The 22,095-nt window shown below is 42.1% G+C and overlaps 1 protein-coding gene across 4 annotated transcripts in view; it reads left to right on the plus strand.

Moving 5' to 3' along the window:
* Positions 1-22,095, plus strand: part of LOC5505338 (dynein axonemal heavy chain 2) — an 80,273-nt gene that overhangs the window by 47,127 nt on the left and 11,051 nt on the right. For 3 of the 4 annotated variants that reach the window (XM_048732144.1, XM_048732145.1, XM_048732146.1), the window contains 13 exons: positions 1,723-1,867; positions 2,286-2,485; positions 3,216-3,342; positions 3,605-3,690; positions 3,991-4,091; positions 4,441-4,555; positions 5,813-5,903; positions 6,259-6,384; positions 7,933-8,124; positions 8,402-8,593; positions 9,118-9,189; positions 14,539-14,651; positions 15,526-15,583. In XM_048732144.1, the coding sequence (XP_048588101.1) occupies positions 1,723-1,867; positions 2,286-2,485; positions 3,216-3,342; positions 3,605-3,690; positions 3,991-4,091; positions 4,441-4,555; positions 5,813-5,903; positions 6,259-6,384; positions 7,933-8,124; positions 8,402-8,593; positions 9,118-9,189; positions 14,539-14,651; positions 15,526-15,583 (1,618 nt within the window). Of the gene's footprint in view, positions 1-1,722; positions 1,868-2,285; positions 2,486-3,215; positions 3,343-3,604; positions 3,691-3,990; positions 4,092-4,440; positions 4,556-5,812; positions 5,904-6,258; positions 6,385-6,708; positions 6,760-7,932; positions 8,125-8,401; positions 8,594-9,117; positions 9,190-14,538; positions 14,652-15,525; positions 15,584-22,095 lie in introns of those variants that run through there. The other variant, XM_048732147.1, reaches the window with a different exon arrangement.

The following is a 22,095-nucleotide window of genomic DNA, read 5'->3' on the forward strand; positions in this document are numbered from 1 at the left end:
CTGCTAACAAGTCACATCCGCCCATGTCTAACATGACCATGTCCTCTGCTCCGGCTGCTAACTAGTCACATCGGCCCCTGTCTAACATGACCATGTCCTTTGCTTGGGCTGCTAACAAGTCTCATCGGCCCCTGTCTAACATGGCCATGTCCTTTGCTTGGGCTGCTAACAAGTCTCATCGGCCCCTGTCTAACATGACCATGTCCTTTGCTTGGGCTGCTAACAAGTCTCATCGGCCCCTGTCTAACATGGCCATGTCCTTTGCTTGGGCTGCTAACAAGTCTCATCGGCCCCTGTCTAACATGACCATGTCCTTTGCTTGGGCTGCTAACTAGTCACGTCGGGCCCTGTCTAACATGACCATGTCCTTTGCTTGGGCTGCTAACTAGTCACGTCGGGCCCTGTCTAACATGACCATGTCCTTTGCTTGGGCTGCTAACCAGTCACATCGGCCCCTGTCTAACATGGCCATGTCCTTTGCTTGGGCTGCTAACAAGTCTCATCGGCCCCTGTCTAACATGGCCATGTCCTTTGCTTGGGCTGCTAACAAGTCTCATCGGCCCCTGTCTAACATGACCATGTCCTTTGCTTGGGCTGCTAACTAGTCACGTCGGGCCCTGTCTAACATGACCATGTCCTTTGCTTGGGCTGCTAACTAGTCACGTCGGGCCCTGTCTAACATGACCATGTCCTTTGCTTGGGCTGCTAACAAGTCTCATCGGCCCCTGTCTAACATGACCATGTCCTTTGCTTGGGCTGCTAACTAGTCACGTCGGGCCCTGTCTAACATGACCATGTCCTTTGCTTGGGCTGCTAACTAGTCACGTCGGGCCCTGTCTAACATGACCATGTCCTTTGCTTGGGCTGCTAACAAGTCACATCCGCCCCTGTCTAACATGGCCATGTCCTTTGCTTGGGCTGCTAACAAGTGTCATCGGCCCCTGTCTAACATGACCATGTCCTTTGCTTGGGCTGCTAACAAGTCTCATCCGCCCCTGTCTAACATGACCATGTCCTTTGCTTGGGCTGCTAACAAGTCACATCCGCCCCTGTCTAACATGACCATGTCCTTTGCTTGGGCTGCTAACAAGTCTCATCCGCCCCTGTCTAACATGGCCATGTCCTTTGCTTGGGCTGCTAACAAGTCTCATCGGCCCCTGTCTAACATGACCATGTCCTTTGCTTGGGCTGCTAACAAGTCACATCGACCCCTGTCTAACATGGCCATGTCCTTTGCTTGGGCTGCTAACAAGTCACATCCGCCCCTGTCTAACATGGCCATGTCCTTTGCTTGGGCTGCTAACAAGTCTCATCGGCCCCTGTCTAACATGGCCATGTCCTTTGCTTGGGCTACTAACTAGTCACGTCGGGCCCTGTCTAACATGGCCATGTCCTTTGCTTGGGCTGCTAACAAGTCTCATCGGCCCCTGTCTAACATGACCATGTCCTTTGCTTGGGCTGCTAACAAGTCTCATCGGCCCCTGTCTAACATGGCCATGTCCTTTGCTTGGGCTGCTAACAAGTCTCATCAGCCCCTGTCTAACATGACCATGTCCTTTGCTTGGGCTGCTAACAAGTCACATCCGCCCCTGTCTAACATGGCCATGTCCTTTGCTTGGGCTGCTAACAAGTCTCATCGGCCCCTGTCTAACATGGCCATGTCCTTTGCTTGGGCTACTAACTAGTCACGTCGGGCCCTGTCTAACATGACCATGTCCTCAGGTTGCTGCAGACAGCACAGGGTTCACTGCTGGACGATGAGCAGCTGGTGAATACGCTTAACTCCTCCAAGACCACATCGCAAGAAGTGGCGGAACAGCTAACAGTCAGCGAACAGACAGAGATCAAGATCGACGCTGCACGTGAGGTGAGGTGACACCTGTCACGCAACACTGTCTGTCAAGTTCTCTTGTCATACACCTACACTATAAGTGATACAATCACAATTAGTCACACCACTACAGCTCTCATGCAATGCAGTGTCCTTAAATTTCATGTCACGCTCATTTCTTTGAGGGATAAACATGCAACAATACCCTGTTGCGCTATAACCCTTGTCACACAACACTATTTGGTCACGCCACAGCACCGGTAACTTAGCAATATCATAGCATGCGTCAAACCCAAGTCGATTAGTGACAGTGCTATAAGGGTATCATTTAGCATGCGTAACCTGTATGTTATCTTACCACAGGGTTACCGCCCGTGTGCTCAAGTCGATTATTGACAGTGCTATAAGGGTATCATTTAGCATTCGTAGCTACCTGTATGTTATCTTACCACAGGGTTACCGACCGTGTGCCCAACGTGCGTCCATTCTGTTCTTCGTGCTGAATGACATGGGGCGTATAGACCCTATGTACCAGTTCTCACTCGACGCCTATATTGATCTGTTCAACAACTCGATCGAGAAGAGTCAAAGAAGCCCCAACCTCGACAACCGAATCCAGAATCTCAACGAGTACCACACTTATGCAGTGTATAAGTAAGTGCCATATTTACTGGAATAAGTGCCGCCCTCCAACGGCCCTAATTTTGCTCATGATTTATAAGCAAGTGTTCTGTACTCTTATTACTTTCTGATCAAGTGTTCTGTACTCTTGCTATTTCCTGACCAAGTGATCTGTGCTCTGGCTATTTCCTAATCAAGTGGTCTGTACTCTTTTTACTTTCTGATCAAGTGATCAGAAAGTGTTCTGTTGTCTGATTATTTCCCGACCAAGTGTTCTTTCATCTGATTATTTACTGATCAAGTGATCTGTGCTCTGATTATTTTCTGGTCAAGAAATCTGTGGTCTAATTATTTTCTGATCAAGTGTTCTGTGGTCTGATTATTAACTGATCAAGTGATCTGTGGTCTGATTATTTTCTGATCAAGTGATCTGTGGTCTGATTATTAACTGATCAAGTGATCTGTGGTCTGTGGTCTGATTATTTTCTGATCCAGTGCTCTGTGGTCTGATTATTGTCTGATCCAGTGTTCTGTGGTCTGATTATTAACTGATCAAGTGATCTGTGGTCTGATTATTTTCTGATCAAGTGATCTGTGGTCTGATTATTAACTGATCAAGTGATCTGTGGTCTGTGGTCTGATTATTTTCTGATCCAGTGCTCTGTGGTCTGATTATTTTCTGATCCAGTGCTCTGTGGTCTGATTATTTACTGATCAAGGGTTCTGGGGTCTGATTATTTACTGATCAAGTGTTCTTTCTCAGGTACACGTGCCGGGGTCTGTTTGAGAGGCACAAGCTGCTCTTCTCATTCCAGATGTGCTCCAAGATCCTGGAGGCCGCCGGTAAACTCAACATGGACGAGTACAACTTCTTCCTCAGAGGAGGGGTGGTAAGTACAACCCCTCCCCCCCCACCACCACCACCATCACCACAACCACTACCACCATCACCACCACCACCACCCCTCCCACCACCCCTCCCACCACCCCTCCCACCACCCCTCCCACCACCCCTCCCACCACCCCTCCCACCACTTTATCCCGGTGTGGAGGCCTCAGAATGTGTCTTTTTACATTGTAAAGCTTCGCACTTCAAATTTGTATTTCTGTCATCTATCCGTGATTGTATTTCTTATATTTGTAATTGCATAGGTTCTTGATCGCGAGGGTCAAATGGACAATCCGTGCACGCAGTGGCTAACAGACACCTCTTGGGATAACGTAACCGAGTTGGACAAGTAAGACCTGCAGGCCATCATGGTTAAAGCCGCATTCTCACCACTTTACTTCCAGAGGTCCGACGGAAGCCTCTACCGTTAAAAGACAAAATAATATATTAGGATCATCCCTTCTACATTATCAATCACATATTCAAAGAAACTTCCAATAGACACACTGCTTTCGATATTTTGAAATATTTTTTGCGTTTTTAAAAACCATAGAAGATTGTTACGTAATTTACCAGTAAAATGGCGACAATGCGGCTTTAAGGCTAGTACGAGGTGATGTACTCAGTTAGATCATGCTTTTTTCCACAGGCTTCCCAATTTCCATGGCATCGTGACGTCATTTGAGCAGTACCCACGTGACTGGAACCAGTGGTACACAAGTTCTGAGCCCGAGAACACACCCCTTCCTGGTGAGCAAAAAAATGTTGAATAAGAATTCCCCTTCTCTGATTCTAATTTCTTGGTATATTTCGGTATGTTTGGCAGCAAATATGTTTATTTACTTCCATTCAATCATAGCACAGCTTAACGCCGTTCGAAGCCGTTTTGGATCCTGAATACCTTCCGCCCTGGAATAGTAGACAATATTTTTATATATCGAGTCACTCTCGTAACTCAACTTTCAAAGTTGTCTCAAAGAAAATATTGAGCTTCTACATGTTGCCAAGCGTTCTCTAACCACAATATAGCTGGCGATAACCGTTCTCACAGGTGTCAGCTTGCGCTAAGGAACAACCCTGATGTTTTGTTCAATTGCAGGCGAGTGGGAGAATGCTTGTAACGAGCTGCAAAGGATGCTGGTAGTTAGATCACTCAGACCAGACAGAGTCTCATTCACGGCTACCTCCTTCATCGTCAACAACCTCGGATCAAAGTGAGTCCGTCTATAACTATCTAGAACCATCTTAATCACTGTTATCAACTTCGGATCCGTCTATAGCTATTTAGAACCGTCCTAGTCACTGTTATCAACTTCGGATCAAAGTCAGTCCGTCTAGAACCGTCCTAGTCACTGTTATCAACCTCGGATCAAAGTCAGTCCGTCTAGAACCGTCCTAGTCACTGTTATCAACCTCGGATCAAAGTCAGTCCGTCTAGAACCGTCCTAGTCACTGTTAACAACCTCAGATCAAAGTCAGTCCGTCTAGAACCGTCCTAGTCACTGTTATCAACCTCGGATCAAAGTCAGTCCGTCTAGAACCGTCCTAGTCACTGTTATCAACCTCAGATCAAAGTCAGTCCGTCTAGAACCGTCCTAGTCACTGTTATCAACCTCGGATCAAAGTCAGTCCGTCTAGAACCGTCCTAGTCACTGTTAACAACCTCGGATCAAAGTCAGTCCGTCTAGAACCGTCCTAGTCACTGTTATCAACCTCAGATCAAAGTCAGTCCGTCTAGAACCGTCCTAGTCACTGTTATCAACCTCGGATCAAAGTCAGTCCGTCTAGAACCGTCCTAGTCACTGTTATCAACCTCGGATCAAAGTCAGTCCGTCTAGAACCGTCCTAGTCACTGTTATCAACCTCGGATCAAAGTCAGTCCGTCTAGAACCGTCCTAGTCACTGTTATCAACCTCGGATCAAAGTCAGTCCGTCTAGAACCGTCCTAGTCACTGTTAACAACCTCGGATCAAAGTCAGTCCGTCTAGAACCATACTAGTCACTGTTATCAACCTCAGATCAAAGTCAGTCCGTCTAGAACCGTCCTAGTCACTGTTATCAACCTCGGATCAAAGTCAGTCCGTCTAGACCGTCCTAGTCACTGTTATCAACCTCGGATCAAAGTCAGTCCGTCTAGAACCGTCCTAGTCACTGTTATCAACCTCGGATCAAAGTCAGTCCGTCTAAAACCATCCTAGTAACTGTTATCAACCTCAGATCAAAGTCAGTCCGTCTAGAACCGTTTTAATCACTGTTAACAACCAATGACAAAAGTTCAGCTCATTCTAATATAAGTCGCTCTAGATTCAGCTTGTGTGTTATAAATGAACTGAGTCTGTGTGCTATAAATTAGTTGTTTTGTGCATATTTTAATATATGTCACTCTAGATTTAGTGCATGTGCTATAAATGACTTGAGCCCGTGTGCTATAACTTATTGTTTTGTTCTCATTCTAATGTCTTTTGCTCCAGGTTTGTCGAGCCTCCTGTTCTGGACATGTCCTCTGTGGTAGATGATTCCTCCACACGTACGCCGCTGATCTTTGTGTTGTCACCAGGAGTAGTAAGTACCCTGTTCCCTAGATAACCATCGCACCTTAGCTCTGACCAAGAACTTATGCACGTCTGCAAAACCACTCTGTTTTCACAAGGCGTAAAACGTGACGTCCTATTCGTGTGCTGATTTATTTCTCTACCCCATCATGTTTGTTTTTAAAACAGAGATCTCTATTTTATTGTACCTGACATTAACTAAACTGTCATGTTGGCAAATATTTATAGTTAGGTAAAGGGCTTATTAGGAACGTCTACAAATAAATATGAAACCCTTTCATTCTTCTATCGGCCTAAATCCCCCGGACATAAGAGTGCCGCCTTGCTGTTTGTTGTGAGTAACCTGTTTGTCATTTTTATCCTAGGACCCAACAAGTGCTTTGCTTCAGCTTGCGGAGAACTGTGGCATGTCCAACCGGTTCCATGCCCTCTCCCTGGGTCAGGGCCAAGCCCCTATAGCCACACGCATGATCAAGGAAGGTGTTAAAGATGTGAGTCTCAGCCTTTACATTAACCAGACAATTGTTATTTAAGCTGTTTCCTGCTATCTCACCATTGTCAATAACAGTGCAGAATGAGCTGGATCTCCAGATTAATCTTTGAACGAGCAGATAAGCAGTATAGCAGTAATGGCTTCATATGAAGTTTACTAACTTCTTCTCAGGATCACTGGGTGTTTCTGGCTAACTGTCACTTGTCGCTTGTAGGGTAACTGGGTGTTCTTGGCTAACTGTCGCTTGTAGGGTAACTGAGTGTTCCTGGCTAACTGTCGCTTGTAGGGTAACTGGGTGTTTCTGGCTAACTGTCCCTTGTAGGGTAACTGGGTGTTCCTGGCTAACTGTCGCTTGTAGGGTAACTGGGTGTTCCTGGCTAACTGTCGCTTGTAGGGTAACTGGGTGTTCTTGGCTAACTGTCGCTTGTAGGGTAACTGGGTGTTCCTGGCTAACTGTCGCTTGTAGGGTAACTGAGTGTTCTTGGCTAACTGTCGCTTGTAGGGTAACTGAGTGTTCTTGGCTAACTGTCGCTTGTAGGGTAACTGAGTGTTCCTGGCTAACTGTCGCTTGTAGGGTAACTGGGTGTTCTTGGCTAACTGTCGCTGGTAGGGTAACTGGGTGTTTCTGGCTAACTGTCGCTTGTAGGGTAACTGAGTGTTCCTGGCTAACTGTCGCTTGTAGGGTAACTGGGTGTTCTTGGCTAACTGTCGCTTGTAGGGTAACTGGGTGTTCTTGGCTAACTGTTGCTTGTAGGGTAACTGGGTGTTTCTGGCTAACTGTTGCTTGTAGGGTAACTGGGTGTTCCTGGCTAACTGTCGTTTGTAGTGTAACTGGGTGTTCTTGGCTAACTGTCGTTTGTTGGGTAACTGGGTGTTCCTGGCTAACTGTCGTTTGTAGGGTAACTGGGTGTTCCTGGCTAACTGTCGCTTGTAGGGTAACTGGGTGTTCTTGGCTAACTGTCGCTTGTAGGGTAACTGGGTGTTCTTGGCTAACTGTCGCTTGTAGGGTAACTGGGTGTTCTTGGCTAACTGTCGCTTGTAGGGTAACTGGGTGTTCTTGGCTAACTGCCGCTTGTATGGTAACTGGGTGTTCCTGCCTAACTGTCGCTTGTAGGGTAACTGGGAGTTCTTGGCTAACTGTCGCTTGTAGGGTAACTGGGTGTTTCTGGCTAACTGTCGCTTGTAGGGTAACTGGGTGTTCTTGGCTAACTGTGGCTTGTAGGGTAACTGGGTGTTCCTGGCTAACTGTCGCTTGTAGGGTAACTGGGTGTTCCTGGCTAACTGTCGCTTGTAGGGTAACTGGGTGTTCTTGGCTAACTGTCGCTTGTAGGGTAACTGAGTGTTCTTGGCTAACTGTCGCTTGTAGGGTAACTGGGTGTTCTTGGCTAACTGTCACTTGTAGGGTAACTGGGTGTTTCTGGCTAACTGTCGCTTGTAGGGTAACTGAGTGTTCTTGGCTAACTGTCACTTGTAGGGTAACTGAGTGTTCCTGGCTAACTGTCGCTTGTAGGGTAACTGGGTGTTCTTGGCTAACTGCCGCTTGTAGGGTAACTGGGTGTTCCTGGCTAACTGTCACTTGTCGCTGAGCTGGATGCCGCAGCTGGACAAACTTGTGGAGCAGCTTCAGGTGGAGGACCCACATCCGGACTTCAGACTCTGGCTCAGCAGCAGTCCCCATCCCGAGTTTCCCATTTCCATCTTGCAAGTTGGCATCAAAATGACCACCGAGCCGCCCAAGGTGGGTCGCCATCTTCTTAACGTAGTTGTTTGGCTCTGTGACTTTATGGATTGGATCTGAAGGCGAAATTAGAGCCTTTTCTTTGAACCTTAGACAAACCAGTAGTTGAAAGTATTTTTGCTCTGGAGGCTTTGCGCGCATTTTTTTGTATTTGCCCAATCTCCCCCTTAAATATATAATGGTCCGTCCTCATCTTGATTTGTTTGTTACCTTGTTTTGTTTTGTGTTTGTACACGGCTTTGCAGCCTTATCCTTGTTTGTTTCTGTGTGTGAACAGGGCTTAAAGGCGAACATGAAGCGTCTCTACCAGTTGATCACCGAGCAGCAGTTCTCCCGGTGCCATAAGCAGGACAAGTACAAAAAGTTGTTGTTCGGTTTGTGTTTCTTCCACTCCGTTCTGCTTGAACGACGCAAGTTCCTTATGCTCGGCTGGAACATCGTCTACGGGTTCAACGACTCCGACTTTGAGGTACATGGAGTGTAGTCTATTCAGTCTAACATGACATTTACATAAAATCAGGATGCATTTACACAAAACAAAATCTTAGAACCACATAACCCTGAAACTTATAAAAGCAACGAAATCTCAAACAGGGTTCACTGTTATTGTTTTATCTCCACTCGTTAGGTATCCGAAAATCGTCCGAGCATCTACCTAAATTGACTGGGTTCTTTGTTATTGATTAGTTTGCATTCCTTAGGTATCCAAAAATCTTCTGAGCATCTACCTAAATGGACTGGGTTCTTTGTTATTGTTTAATCTGCATTCGTTAGATATCCGGAAATCGTCTGAGCATCTACCTAAATAAACTGGGTTCTTTGTTATTGTTTAATCTCCACTCGTTAGGTGTCCGCGAATCTTCTGAGCATCTGCCTTAATAGACTGGGTTCAATATTATTGTTTAATCTCCACTCGTTAGGTGTCCGCGAATCTTCTGAGCATCTGCCTTAATAAACTGGTTTCACTATTATTGTTCAATCTCCACTCGTTAGGTGTCTGAGAATCTTCTGAGCATCTACCTAGATGAGTACGAAGAGACCCCCTGGGACGCGCTAAAATATCTGGTATGTCACATACGATTACTGTTTTGTGGTTTGCATAGCAAGTTTTTCAATGCATTTTATGGGTTTCGATGCTCGCTCATAATTCTCGTATGTCAAATATGAATGCTACATTTCAAATGCAACTATATGCGCAAGTTCAATCAAAAGAAAAGCTTGAAAAAGAACCAACTTAAAAGTGTTTATAAATAACGTTACCGTGTGGTAGAAAAACGTGCACGTGTGTGAGAATAACGTGAACGTGTGTAAAAATAACATGGACATGTGCAAGAATAACGTGAACGTGTGTGAGAATAACGTGAACGTGTGTGAGAATAACGAGAACGTGTGTGAGAATAACTTGAATGTGTGTGAGAATAACGAGAATGTGTTTGAGAATAACGTGAACGTGTGTAAAAATAACGTGAACATGTGCAAGAATAACGTGAACGTGTGTGAGAATAACGTGAGCGTGTGTGAGAATAACGAGAACGTGTGTGAGAATAACTTGAATGTGTGTGAGAATAACTTGAATGTGTGTGAGAATAACGAGAATGTGTGTGAGAATAACGAGAACGTGTGTGAGAATAATTTAACTTATAATCAGAAACTGTAGAAAACATGACACAACAACTATGTACAATATATATATCAATCCTTTATTGTTTTGCTGGATATAGCAAAGCCACATCGCGCAGGGGGTAGCCGAAGCCGCGCCCGGCGCGATGTGGCCCGCCCAAACCGCCAGACAACAAGGAGTTCACAAGAAAAGGGAAATTATAGAAGAGGGATAATAGGTAGATTGTGGTAATTAAGGGGAGGAGATAATGTTCGAAGCAATAAGCTTAGCCACAGAAAGGCGGCGTTCCAACGGCTGAGCAATATATAGCAAAACCGCATCAGAAGACCAGTCCCCAGTCCCCTTGGAGGCTGATCAGTTCAACAAGAGCGCCACATTTAAACGCGTAGGATGCGCCACCGCGACGGAGGGAGTGTGCAGAGTACATGGAAGCGTTCAAGCCGGTGGCAGTAAAGACCCTTCGTAATTTCGAACTAAGTGATTCATGACTAATTGGTGCACTAGCGCCCTTGGAAGACTGTAGGAATGCAGGCGAGGATGGTGGGGCCGGATAGCAACGTAGTGGCGCTCATAGGCCTGGACTGGACACAGTGGATGGCCCGCTGTGAGACGAACAACAGGAATCAGTAAACGGCGCTGTTTAAACTGGATGGTTTTGGACCAACGCACACAAATAACCATTCCCCACGCGCGAATAGAAATGTCTGACCGTGACAAATTGCTCGAGGGATCATACGATTTGGGAGACTTTGGAACGAGGTTTGATTTACGGAAAAAGGTGTAAAATTCGACAAGGATAGCAGCCAAGAAACCGGAATCCGCATCGTCAGACAGGAGGGGGTGAATGCGATGGAGTATATCCGGTGTAATCGGCAATTTCTGCTCACGTGCGTCGCCCAAAATGCGACGCAGGCCACGAGTAATTTAATGGCGAAGAATTCTTGAAAGGTTACGGGGTAACCAAAATGTCGATGAAGGACAAATAGTTAGCAATGGTAGAATATTTGCAGTAAGTAGACAGATGAATAAGAAACCTGACAATCGTTCGGTGTTGAGCGGGAATGGGAACCAATCCGTACGCTGAACAAAATCGTAGGTAGACACGCCACTGAGATCGTCGTGTGCCTAACGTAGAGGCCGCATATGCGGCAGCGGAGACTAATTTGGCTAGCTCGTCGGGTTGGTACAGGTATCCTGGAAAGGAAGCGAAGAGACGCCATTAGAATCATAAAGTAAACGACTTAGTCTGTCCGCAAAACAGTTAATGTGACCACGCAAATGTCGAGAAAATAAGCGAAAGTTGTAGCGCACACTTAGCCAGAATAGTTCACGAAGCCAAGACATGGCGGATGGGTGTTTGATGGGTGTAAGTCCCCTTATTTACAAATGCCATGGCCTGAGTATTATCTGTTTCGACGCACACACGTTTATTCGACCAGCTAGAGCCCCAACGACGAGCGGCAATGAGGATTGGGAACAATTCTAAATAGTTAATATTTGAGCGTAGCGCAGGGTTAATTGCGTGACCAGCAGAGCACCAGTTGTGAGGGTGTAGCGACTGGTAATGTGTAACAAGAGAATTGGGAGTCCATGCTCCTGCAAACCAGTCATCGGAACAAACCGCGCCAAACCCAAGAAGGGATGCGTCAGTTTTAAAGTATATAGGCGTGCTGAAGTCTAGCATCATAGAGCGACCATGTGACGAGAAATTCCTGCCACCAGGATATGTCAGCGCGAAACTGAGAGTTAAGGCGACAGCGATGAGAAGAACTTCTAAGCTTCTTAACACTATCAATAACGCGCCGTAAAAACGTGCGACCTCCGTGCACTACGTGGCATGCAAAGTTAAGAGAGCCTGCGAGCGACTGTAGTTGACGCTTTGAGGCCGAAATCTTCCGTGAAAAATTATCCACAAGACACTTGAGACGTTCGAGCTTATCTCTAGGCAGACGGAGAGACATAGATAACGACTGTAATTCGATGCCCAGGAAGGTGACACGCTGAGTGGGTGAGACAACTTTCTTCCAGCTAATATTAAAACCGAGATAATAGAGCAGATGGATGAGAGCGATAAGGCCCCGCTGGCACTCGTCCTTAGTTTTTCCAACTATAAGGAAATCGCCCAGATAATTTACAACTGAGGTAAAACCTCGATTAAACATCATACGCACTATTGCGTTAGAGAGGCGTTTGAAAATCGACGGGGCGCAAGACAAACCAAACAAGAGACGGTTATCATTAAAATATTCATATTTAGAGGGGTCGAAAGCCCCAAACATCCAACGAAATCCCTGAAGCTGTCGATGAGGCGGAAAAACCGGGACCCAGCGCCAGGCGGCCATGTGGGCGACTGCAATCGGTGATAAGGCGAGATTTTCCGGAGTCCTTCCTCGGGACACGACCAATAGAATGAATACACTTGGGCTTTTCGGTAACACGCGAGATTCGCCCAAGCGCAAGTTCCTTTGCAAATATTTCGTCCATTTCGTGTTTGAATTCCGTGCACGTAGCACTAGAGTAATTTTTATTGTCATAACCATCAATACGTGAAGCGACAGAATGGGAGGTTAATTTAAATTTATAGCGTAGACCATCCAAAATAAACGATTTATCAAAATCGGTCGATAGTTCTTTTTCCCAAGCGTGGAAATGTAATGGGCATTCCTCTAGCGGGGTAGACATAGTGAAAGGAGATAAATTCACAAGCGGTGCAGAATGATTAGAATACGTAGATAAAGGAGATAAAGCCACAAGCGGGGCAGAATGGATAGAGGTCATTCACTTCTTGTTGCTATTAGCCCCGGTGGTTGATGCTGACCAAGCCTCGCCCTGGTGGTTGATGCTGACCAAGCCTCGCCCCGGTGGTTGATGCTGACCAAGCCTTGCCCCCGTGGTTAATGCTGACCAAGCCTTGCCCCCGTGGTTGATGCTGACCAAGCCTCGCCCCGGTGGTTGATGCTGACCAAGCCTTGCCCCCGTGGTTAATGCTGACCAAGCCTTGCCCCCGTGGTTGATGCTGACCTAGCCTCGCCCCGGTGCCCCGGTGGGAAGGTCGAGAGCACTGAATACATGCATGCTTGTATTTGCACGAAAGTGGGTTTGGGCAACCATCGGGGCTAAAGTTCCATCTGAAGCAATACTCCTCGGATGATGGTGGGTTTCGCTTGTCCAAGGGACGTGAAAAGCCGGTATTCACTGGCTTTAACGCGACAGCAGCGTCAAAGAACTGCGCACTGAGGTCATCGAGATTCGACCCCCAAGGAAAGTTTTCTCGCCGCCGGGTCGCTCGATAATCCTGGTCAAAAGCCAGGATAGCCCTTGTTTGAAATCGGGTCCCCTTGACTGCGAGAAACTTGAGGTAGGATAGATAGTTGCAAGCCTCGATTATGGAGCCTTGATGTCAATGCCCAACATCGATTCCAGAATTTTAATGTTCGCTAACATAAATACTAAAGTGGCTTCAGTTGTTTGCCATCGGCGCCCAAGATCAAATCTGACGGGAGCAATGGTTTACCTTCAGCCTTGTCGTCGGGAGTCGTAGAGGAAGAACTAGCGGCGAGTTGGGAGTCGTAGAGGAAGAACCAGCGGCGAGTCGGGAGTCGTAGAGGAAGAACCAGCGGCGAGTCGGGAGTCCTAGAGGAAGAACAAGCGGCGAGTCGGGAGTCGTAGAGGAAGAACCAGTGGCGAGTCGGCAGTCGTAGAGGAAGAACCAGCGGCGAGTCGGGAGTCGTAGAGGAAGAACCAGCGGCGAGTGGACCAAGGGGTGCCTTCTCCACGTCCTTCGCATTGAACAAGGCCTCAATTGTTGCTAACTCACCCTCTAAAAGAGGGGGATTGTCCCTCGATGAGGACGCGACGGGACTACGAGTCCCCAATTCCTCCTCTGTGTGTCCTGGGTTCCCAGCCTTCTGTATAACCTTGGCGATGACTCGCCGCAGGAGAATCTTGTGTCCTACAGAGAGCCCAAGATCAGAGATGTCTCTTTGTCATACCAGTGAGAATGTCCACGGAGGAGACTTAATTTGAGGCCAGCACGTCCAACAGCGTGTCTGGAAGTTCGTTTTCTGCCACGAACGAGAACAACCAAGAAGAAGAAAAGCCGAGAACAAGTGATACTACGACGGCGAAGTCTAAATAAAACTGATTCTAAATCACGTGCGTCCAGGCACTTGAGTCTAGCTCAAACAATTATTAACTGATGTAAATTATACCGCTATTGGACGAAATCCAATACCACACATAACGAGAACGTGTGAGAATAACGAGAACGTGAACGTAAACGTGTACGAATAACGTGCACGTGTGTGAGAATAACGTGAACGTGTGTAAAAATAACGTGAACGTGTGTAAAAATAACGTGAACATGTGCAAGAATAACGTGAACGTGTGTAAGAATAACGTGAACGTGTGTAAGAATAACGAGAACGTGTGTGAGAATAACGTGAACGTGTGTGAGAATAACGAGAACGTGTGTGAGAATAACGAGAACATGTTTGAGAATAACGTGAACGTGTGTGAGAATAGCGAGAACGTGTGTGAGAATAGCGAGAAAGTGTGTGAGAATAAGGAGAACGTGTGTGAGAATAGCGAGAAAGTGTGTGAGAATAACGTGAACGTGTGTGAGAATAGCGAGAACGTGTGTGAGAATAGCGAGAAAGTGTGTGAGAATAACGAGAACGTGTGAGAGAATAACGTGAACGTGTGTGAGAATAACGAGAGCGTGTGTGAGAATGGTATCATGTACTATCTATGATACAGTGTATCATCATGTGTTGTATACGTGTCTCTCTTAGGTGGCTGGTGTTAATTACGGTGGTCATGTGACTGATGACTTTGACCGCCGCCTGTTGCACTCGTACATCAACGAGATGTTTAATGACCAGGCCATCCAGACGCCTTACTATAAGTGAGTTCTATTTGTTGGCGAATACTTGAATTAACCGCCATTTTAGGTGATAGTTTTGTAAATAAGTTTTAGCGCGGAAACAAATAGTTATGACATCACAACTCAATGTTTTCAAGGTGTCATTTACGGTTTCACTCAGGCCGCGCCCGTTGAGGAATTGTAAAATGGCGCAAATGGATAAGAAAGGCCAAACACACAAACCAGGTTGTCCTCTCGGTAGTAAGAACCTATTGTCCTCTCGTAATAACAATCTAAAAACATTCATTATTTACGATATTCATTCAGGGCGGGTTGGACTCAGCCAGATGTATAATTATCACAGGAAATTGACTATTTCGTCGCGAACAAGTTCAAGTAAATCGTCCGTTGGTCAATTAAATTTGGAAAGAGTTTTTGCGCAAAATAAATACAATACAGATTGTACCTCCCCTAAATCCGTAAAAGCCGTATTGGGCTTTAACTTTAGTTTAGTTCATTGTCAAAAGAATTCTAGAGTCGAGAATGCGTCCTACAAACACTCCGACGTTTGACAGCACCTTGAATTGACTTGTTACTTGGCAACAAGTCAATTCAAGGTCTCACCACCCCAGAAAATCAGACAGCCCGTTAAAATTCCACTTGCCTTTTACCTAACAACATTCAAAGCTCGCCTTGACAACATGCTGTTGTGACGTCAAAACTTTTATTTATTTATTTACGCAAAAACTTATCGACAAAACTACTGGCATTTCACGGAGCCTATCCTATCCTCAACTGGATAGAGTAATATCTAAGATTGTCTTGGCATCACACCGTTGGCACCTTGATAGAAACTGTGGTTGACTGGGTGTCCAGTAGAGGGTAATTAAGCTGTTTTTATGCGCTTTTGTCACAGGTTGTCTTCATTGCCCACATATTACGTGCCCAAGGATGGACCTCTGTCCACATACAGGGTTAGTGTTATACTATTGATGTACATACAGGGTTAGTGTTATACTATTGATGTACATACAGGGTTAGTGTTATACTATTGATATACATACAGGGTTAGTGTTATACTATTGATGTACATACAGGGTTAGTGTTATACTATTGATGTACATACAGGGTTAGTGTTATACTATTGATGTACATACAGGGTTAGTGTTATACTATTGATGTACATACAGGGTTAGTGTTATACTATTGATGTACATACAGGGTTAGTGTTATACTATTGATGTACATACAGGGTTAGTGTTATACTATTGATGTACATACAGGGTTAGTGTTATACTATTGATGTACATACAGGGTTAGTGTTATACTATTGATGTACATACAGGGTTAGTGTTATACTATTGATGTACATAAAGGGTTAGTGTTATACTATTGATGTACATACAGGGTTAGTGTTATACTATTGATGTACATACAGGGTTAGTGTTATACTATTGATGTACATACAGGGTTAGTGTTATACTATTGATGTACATACAGGGTTAGTGTTATACTATTGATGTACATACAGGGTTAGTGTTATACTATTGATGTACATACAGGGTTAGTGTTATACTATTGATGTACATACAGGGTTAGTGTTATACTATTGATGTACATACAGGGTTAGTGTTATACTATTGATGTACATACAGGGTTAGTGTTATACTATTGATGTACATACAGGGTTAGTGTTATACTATTGATGTACATACAGGGTTAGTGTTATTCTATTGATGTACATACAGGGTTAGTGTTATACTATTGATGTACATACAGGGTTAGTGTTATACTATTGATGTACATAAAGGGTTAGTGTTATACTATTGATGTACATACAGGGTTAGTGTTATACTATTGATGTACATACAGGATTAGTGTTATACTATTGATATACATACAGGATTAGTGTTATACTATTGATGTACATACAGGGTTAGTGTTATACTATTGATGTACATACAGGGTTAGTGTTATACTATTGATGTACATACAGGGTTAGTGTCATACTATTGATGTACATACAGGGTTAGTGTTATACTATTGATGTACATACAGGGTTAGTGTCATACTATTGATGTACATACAGGGTTAGTGTTATACTATTGATATACATACAGGGTTAGTGTTATACTATTGATGTACATACAGGGTTAGTGTTATACTATTGATGTACATACAGGGTTAGTGTTATACTATTGGTGTACATCCAGGGTTAGTGTTATACTATTGGTGTACATACAGGGTTAGTGTTATACTATTGGTGTACATACAGGGTTAGTGTTATACTATTGGTGTACATACAGGGTTAGTGTTATACTATTGATGTACATACAGGGTTAGTGTTATACTATTGATATACATACAGGGTTAGTGTTATACTATTGATGTACATAAAGGGTTAGTGTTATACTATTGATGTACATACAGGGTTAGTGTTATACTATTGATGTACATAAAGGGTTAGTGTTATACTATTGATGTACATACAGGGTTAGTGTTATACTATTGATGTACATACAGGGTTAGTGTTATACTATTGATGTACATAAAGGGTTAGTGTTATACTATTGATGTACATACAGGGTTAGTGTTATACTATTGATGTACATACAGGGTTAGTGTTATACTATTGATGTACATACAGGGTTAGTGTTATACTATTGATGTACAGGGTTAGTGTTATACTATTGATATACATACAGGGTTAGTGTTATACTATTGATGTACATACAGGGTTAGTGTTATACTATTGATGTACATACAGGGTTAGTGTTATACTATTGATGTACATACAGGGTTAGTGTTATACTATTGATGTACATACAGGGTTAGTGTTATACTATTGATGTACATACAGGGTTAGTGTTATACTATTGATGTACATACAGGGTTAGTGTTATTCTATTGATGTACATACAGGGTTAGTGTTATACTATTGATGTACATACAGGGTTAGTGTTATACTATTGATGTACATAAAGGGTTAGTGTTATACTATTGATGTACATACAGGGTTAGTGTTATACTATTGATGTACATACAGGGTTAGTGTTATACTATTGATGTACAGGGTTAGTGTTATACTATTGATATACATACAGGGTTAGTGTTATACTATTGATGTACATACAGGGTTAGTGTTATACTATTGATGTACATACAGGGTTAGTGTTATACTATTGATGTACATACAGGGTTAGTGTTATACTATTGATGTACATACAGGGTTAGTGTTATACTATTGATGTACATACAGGGTTAGTGTTATACTATTGATGTACATACAGGGTTAGTGTTATACTATTGATGTACATACAGGGTTAGTGTTATTCTATTGATGTACATACAGGGTTAGTGTTATACTATTGATGTACATACAGGGTTAGTGTTATACTATTGATGTACATAAAGGGTTAGTGTTATACTATTGATGTACATACAGGGTTAGTGTTATACTATTGATGTACATACAGGATTAGTGTTATACTATTGATATACATACAGGATTAGTGTTATACTATTGATGTACATACAGGGTTAGTGTTATACTATTGATGTACATACAGGGTTAGTGTTATACTATTGATGTACATAAAGGGTTAGTGTTATACTATTGATGTACATACAGGGTTAGTGTTATACTATTGATGTACATACAGGATTAGTGTTATACTATTGATATACATACAGGATTAGTGTTATACTATTGATATACATACAGGATTAGTGTTATACTATTGATGTACATACAGGGTTAGTGTTATACTATTGATGTACATACAGGGTTAGTGTTATACTATTGATGTACATACAGGGTTAGTGTTATACTATTGATGTACATACAGGGTTAGTGTTATACTATTGATGTACATACAGGGTTAGTGTTATTCTATTGATATACATACAGGGTTAGTGTTATACTATTGATGTACATACAGGGTTAGTGTGATACTATTGATGTACATACAGGGTTAGTGTTATACTATTGATGTACATACAGGGTTAGTGTTATACTATTGATGTACAGGGTTAGTGTTATACTATTGATGTACATACAGGGTTAGTGTTATACTATTGATGTACATACAGGGTTAGTGTTATTCTATTGATGTACATACAGGGTTAGTGTTATACTATTGATGTACATACAGGGTTAGTGTTATACTATTGATGTACATACAGGGTTAGTGTCATACTATTGATGTACATACAGGGTTAGTGTTATACTATTGATGTACATACAGGGTTAGTGTTATACTATTGATGTACATACAGGGTTAGTGTTATTCTATTGATGTACATACAGGGTTAGTGTTATACTATTGGTGTACATACAGGGTTAGTGTTATACTATTGATGTACATACAGGGTTAGTGTTATACTATTGATATACATACAGGGTTAGTGTTATACTATTGATGTACATACAGGGTTAGTGTTATACTATTGATGTACATACAGGGTTAGTGTTATACTATTGATGTACATACAGGGTTAGTGTTATACTATTGATGTACATACAGGGTTAGTGTTATACTATTGATGTACATACAGGGTTAGTGTGATACTATTGATGTACATACATGGTTAGTGTCATACTATTGATGTACATACAGGGTTAGTGTCATACTATTGATGTACATACAGGGTTAGTGTCATACTATTGATGTACATACAGGGTTAGTGTTATACTATTGATGTACATACAGGGTTAGTGTCATACTATTGATGTACATACTGGGTTAGTGTTATACTATTGATGTACATACAGGGTTAGTGTTATACTATTGATGTACATACAGGGTTAGTGTTATACTATTGATGTACATACAGGGTTAGTGTTATACTATTGATGTACATACAGGGTTAGTGTTATACTATTGATGTACACACAGGGTTAGTGTTATACTATTGATGTACATACAGGGTTAGTGTTATACTATTGATGTACATACAGGGTTAGTGTCATACTATTGATGTACATACAGGGTTAGTGTTATACTATTGATGTACATACAGGGTTAGTGTTATACTATTGATGTACATACAGGGTTAGTGTTATACTATTGATGTACATACAGGGTTAGTGTTATACTATTGATGTACATACAGGGTTAGTGTTATACTATTGATGTACATACAGGGTTAGTGTTATACTATTGATGTACATACAGGGTTAGTGTTATACTATTGATGTACATACAGGGTTAGTGTTATACTATTGATGTACATACAGGGTTAGTGTTATACTATTGATGTACATACAGGGTTAGTGTTATACTATTGATGTACATACAGGGTTAGTGTTATTCTATTGATGTACATACAGGGTTAGTGTTATACTATTGATGTACATACAGGGTTAGTGTTATACTATTGATGTACATACAGGGTTAGTGTTATACTATTGATGTACATACAGGGTTAGTGTTATACTATTGATATACATACAGGGTTAGTGTTATACTATTGATGTACATACAGGGTTAGTGTCATACTATTGATGTACATACAGGGTTAGTGTTATACTATTGATGTACATACAGGGTTAGTGTTATACTATTGATGTACATACAGGGTTAGTGTTATACTATTGATGTACATACAGGGTTAGTGTTATACTATTGATGTACATACAGGGTTAGTGTTATACTATTGATGTACATACAGGGTTAGTGTTATACTATTGATGTACATAAAGGGTTAGTGTTATACTATTGATGTACACACAGGATTAGTGTTATACTATTGATGTACATACAGGGTTAGTGTGATACTATTGATGTACATACAGGATTAGTGTTATACTATTGATGTACATACAGGGTTAGTGTTATACTATTGATGTACATACAGGGTTAGTGTGATACTATTGATGTACATACAGGATTAGTGTTATACTATTGATGTACATACAGGGTTAGTGTGATACTATTGATGTACATACAGGGTTAGTGTGATACTATTGATGTACATACAGGATTAGTGTTATACTATTGATGTACATACAGGGTTAGTGTGATACTATTGATGTACATACAGGGTTAGTGTTATACTATTGATGTACATACAGGGTTAGTGTTATACTATTGATGTACATACAGGGTTAGTGTTATACTATTGATGTACATAAAGGGTTAGTGTTATACTATTGATGTACACACAGGGTTAGTGTTATACTATTGATGTACATACAGGGTTAGTGTCATACTATTGATGTACATACAGGGTTAGTGTTATACTATTGATGTACATACAGGGTTAGTGTTATACTATTGATGTACATACAGGGTTAGTGTTATACTATTGATGTACATACAGGGTTAGTGTTATACTATTGATGTACATACAGGGTTAGTGTTATACTATTGATGTACATACAGGGTTAGTGTGATACTATTGATGTACATACAGGATTAGTGTTATACTATTGATGTACATACAGGGTTAGTGTGATACTATTGATGTACATACAGGATTAGTGTTATACTATTGATGTACATACAGGGTTAGTGTGATACTATTGATGTACATACAGGGTTAGTGTTATACTATTGATGTACATACAGGGTTAGTGTTATACTATTGATGTACATACAGGGTTAGTGTTATACTATTGATGTACATAAAGGGTTAGTGTTATACTATTGATGTACACACAGGGTTAGTGTTATACTATTGATGTACATACAGGGTTAGTGTTATACTATTGATGTACATACAGGGTTAGTGTCATACTATTGATGTACATACAGGGTTAGTGTTATACTATTGATGTACATACAGGGTTAGTGTGATACTATTGATGTACATACAGGGTTAGTGTTATACTATTGATGTACATACAGGGTTAGTGTTATACTATTGATGTACATACAGGGTTAGTGTTATACTATTGATGTACATACAGGGTTAGTGTTATACTATTGATGTACAGGGTTAGTGTTATACTATTGATATACATACAGGGTTAGTGTTATACTATTGATGTACAGGGTTAGTGTTATACTATTGATGTACATACAGTGTTAGTGTTATACTATTGATGTACACACAGGGTTAGTGTTATTCTATTGATGTACATACAGGGTTAGTGTTATACTATTGATGTACATACAGGGTTAGTGTTATACTATTGATGTACATACAGGGTTAGTGTTATACTATTGATGTACATACAGGGTTAGTGTTATACTATTGATGTACATACAGGGTTAGTGTTATTCTATTGATGTACATACAGGGTTAGTGTTATACTATTGATGTACATACAGGGTTAGTGTTATACTATTGATGTACATACAGGGTTAGTGTTATACTATTGATGTACATACAGGGTTAGTGTTATACTATTGATGTACATACAGGGTTAGTGTTATACTATTGATGTACATACAGGGTTAGTGTTATACTATTGATGTACATACAGGGTTAGTGTTATACTATTGATGTACATACAGGGTTAGTGTGATACTATTGATGT

This window comes from Nematostella vectensis, chromosome 9 (genome assembly GCF_932526225.1).
Source record: "Nematostella vectensis chromosome 9, jaNemVect1.1, whole genome shotgun sequence".
In the NCBI taxonomy this organism is placed as follows: domain Eukaryota; kingdom Metazoa; phylum Cnidaria; class Anthozoa; order Actiniaria; family Edwardsiidae; genus Nematostella; species Nematostella vectensis.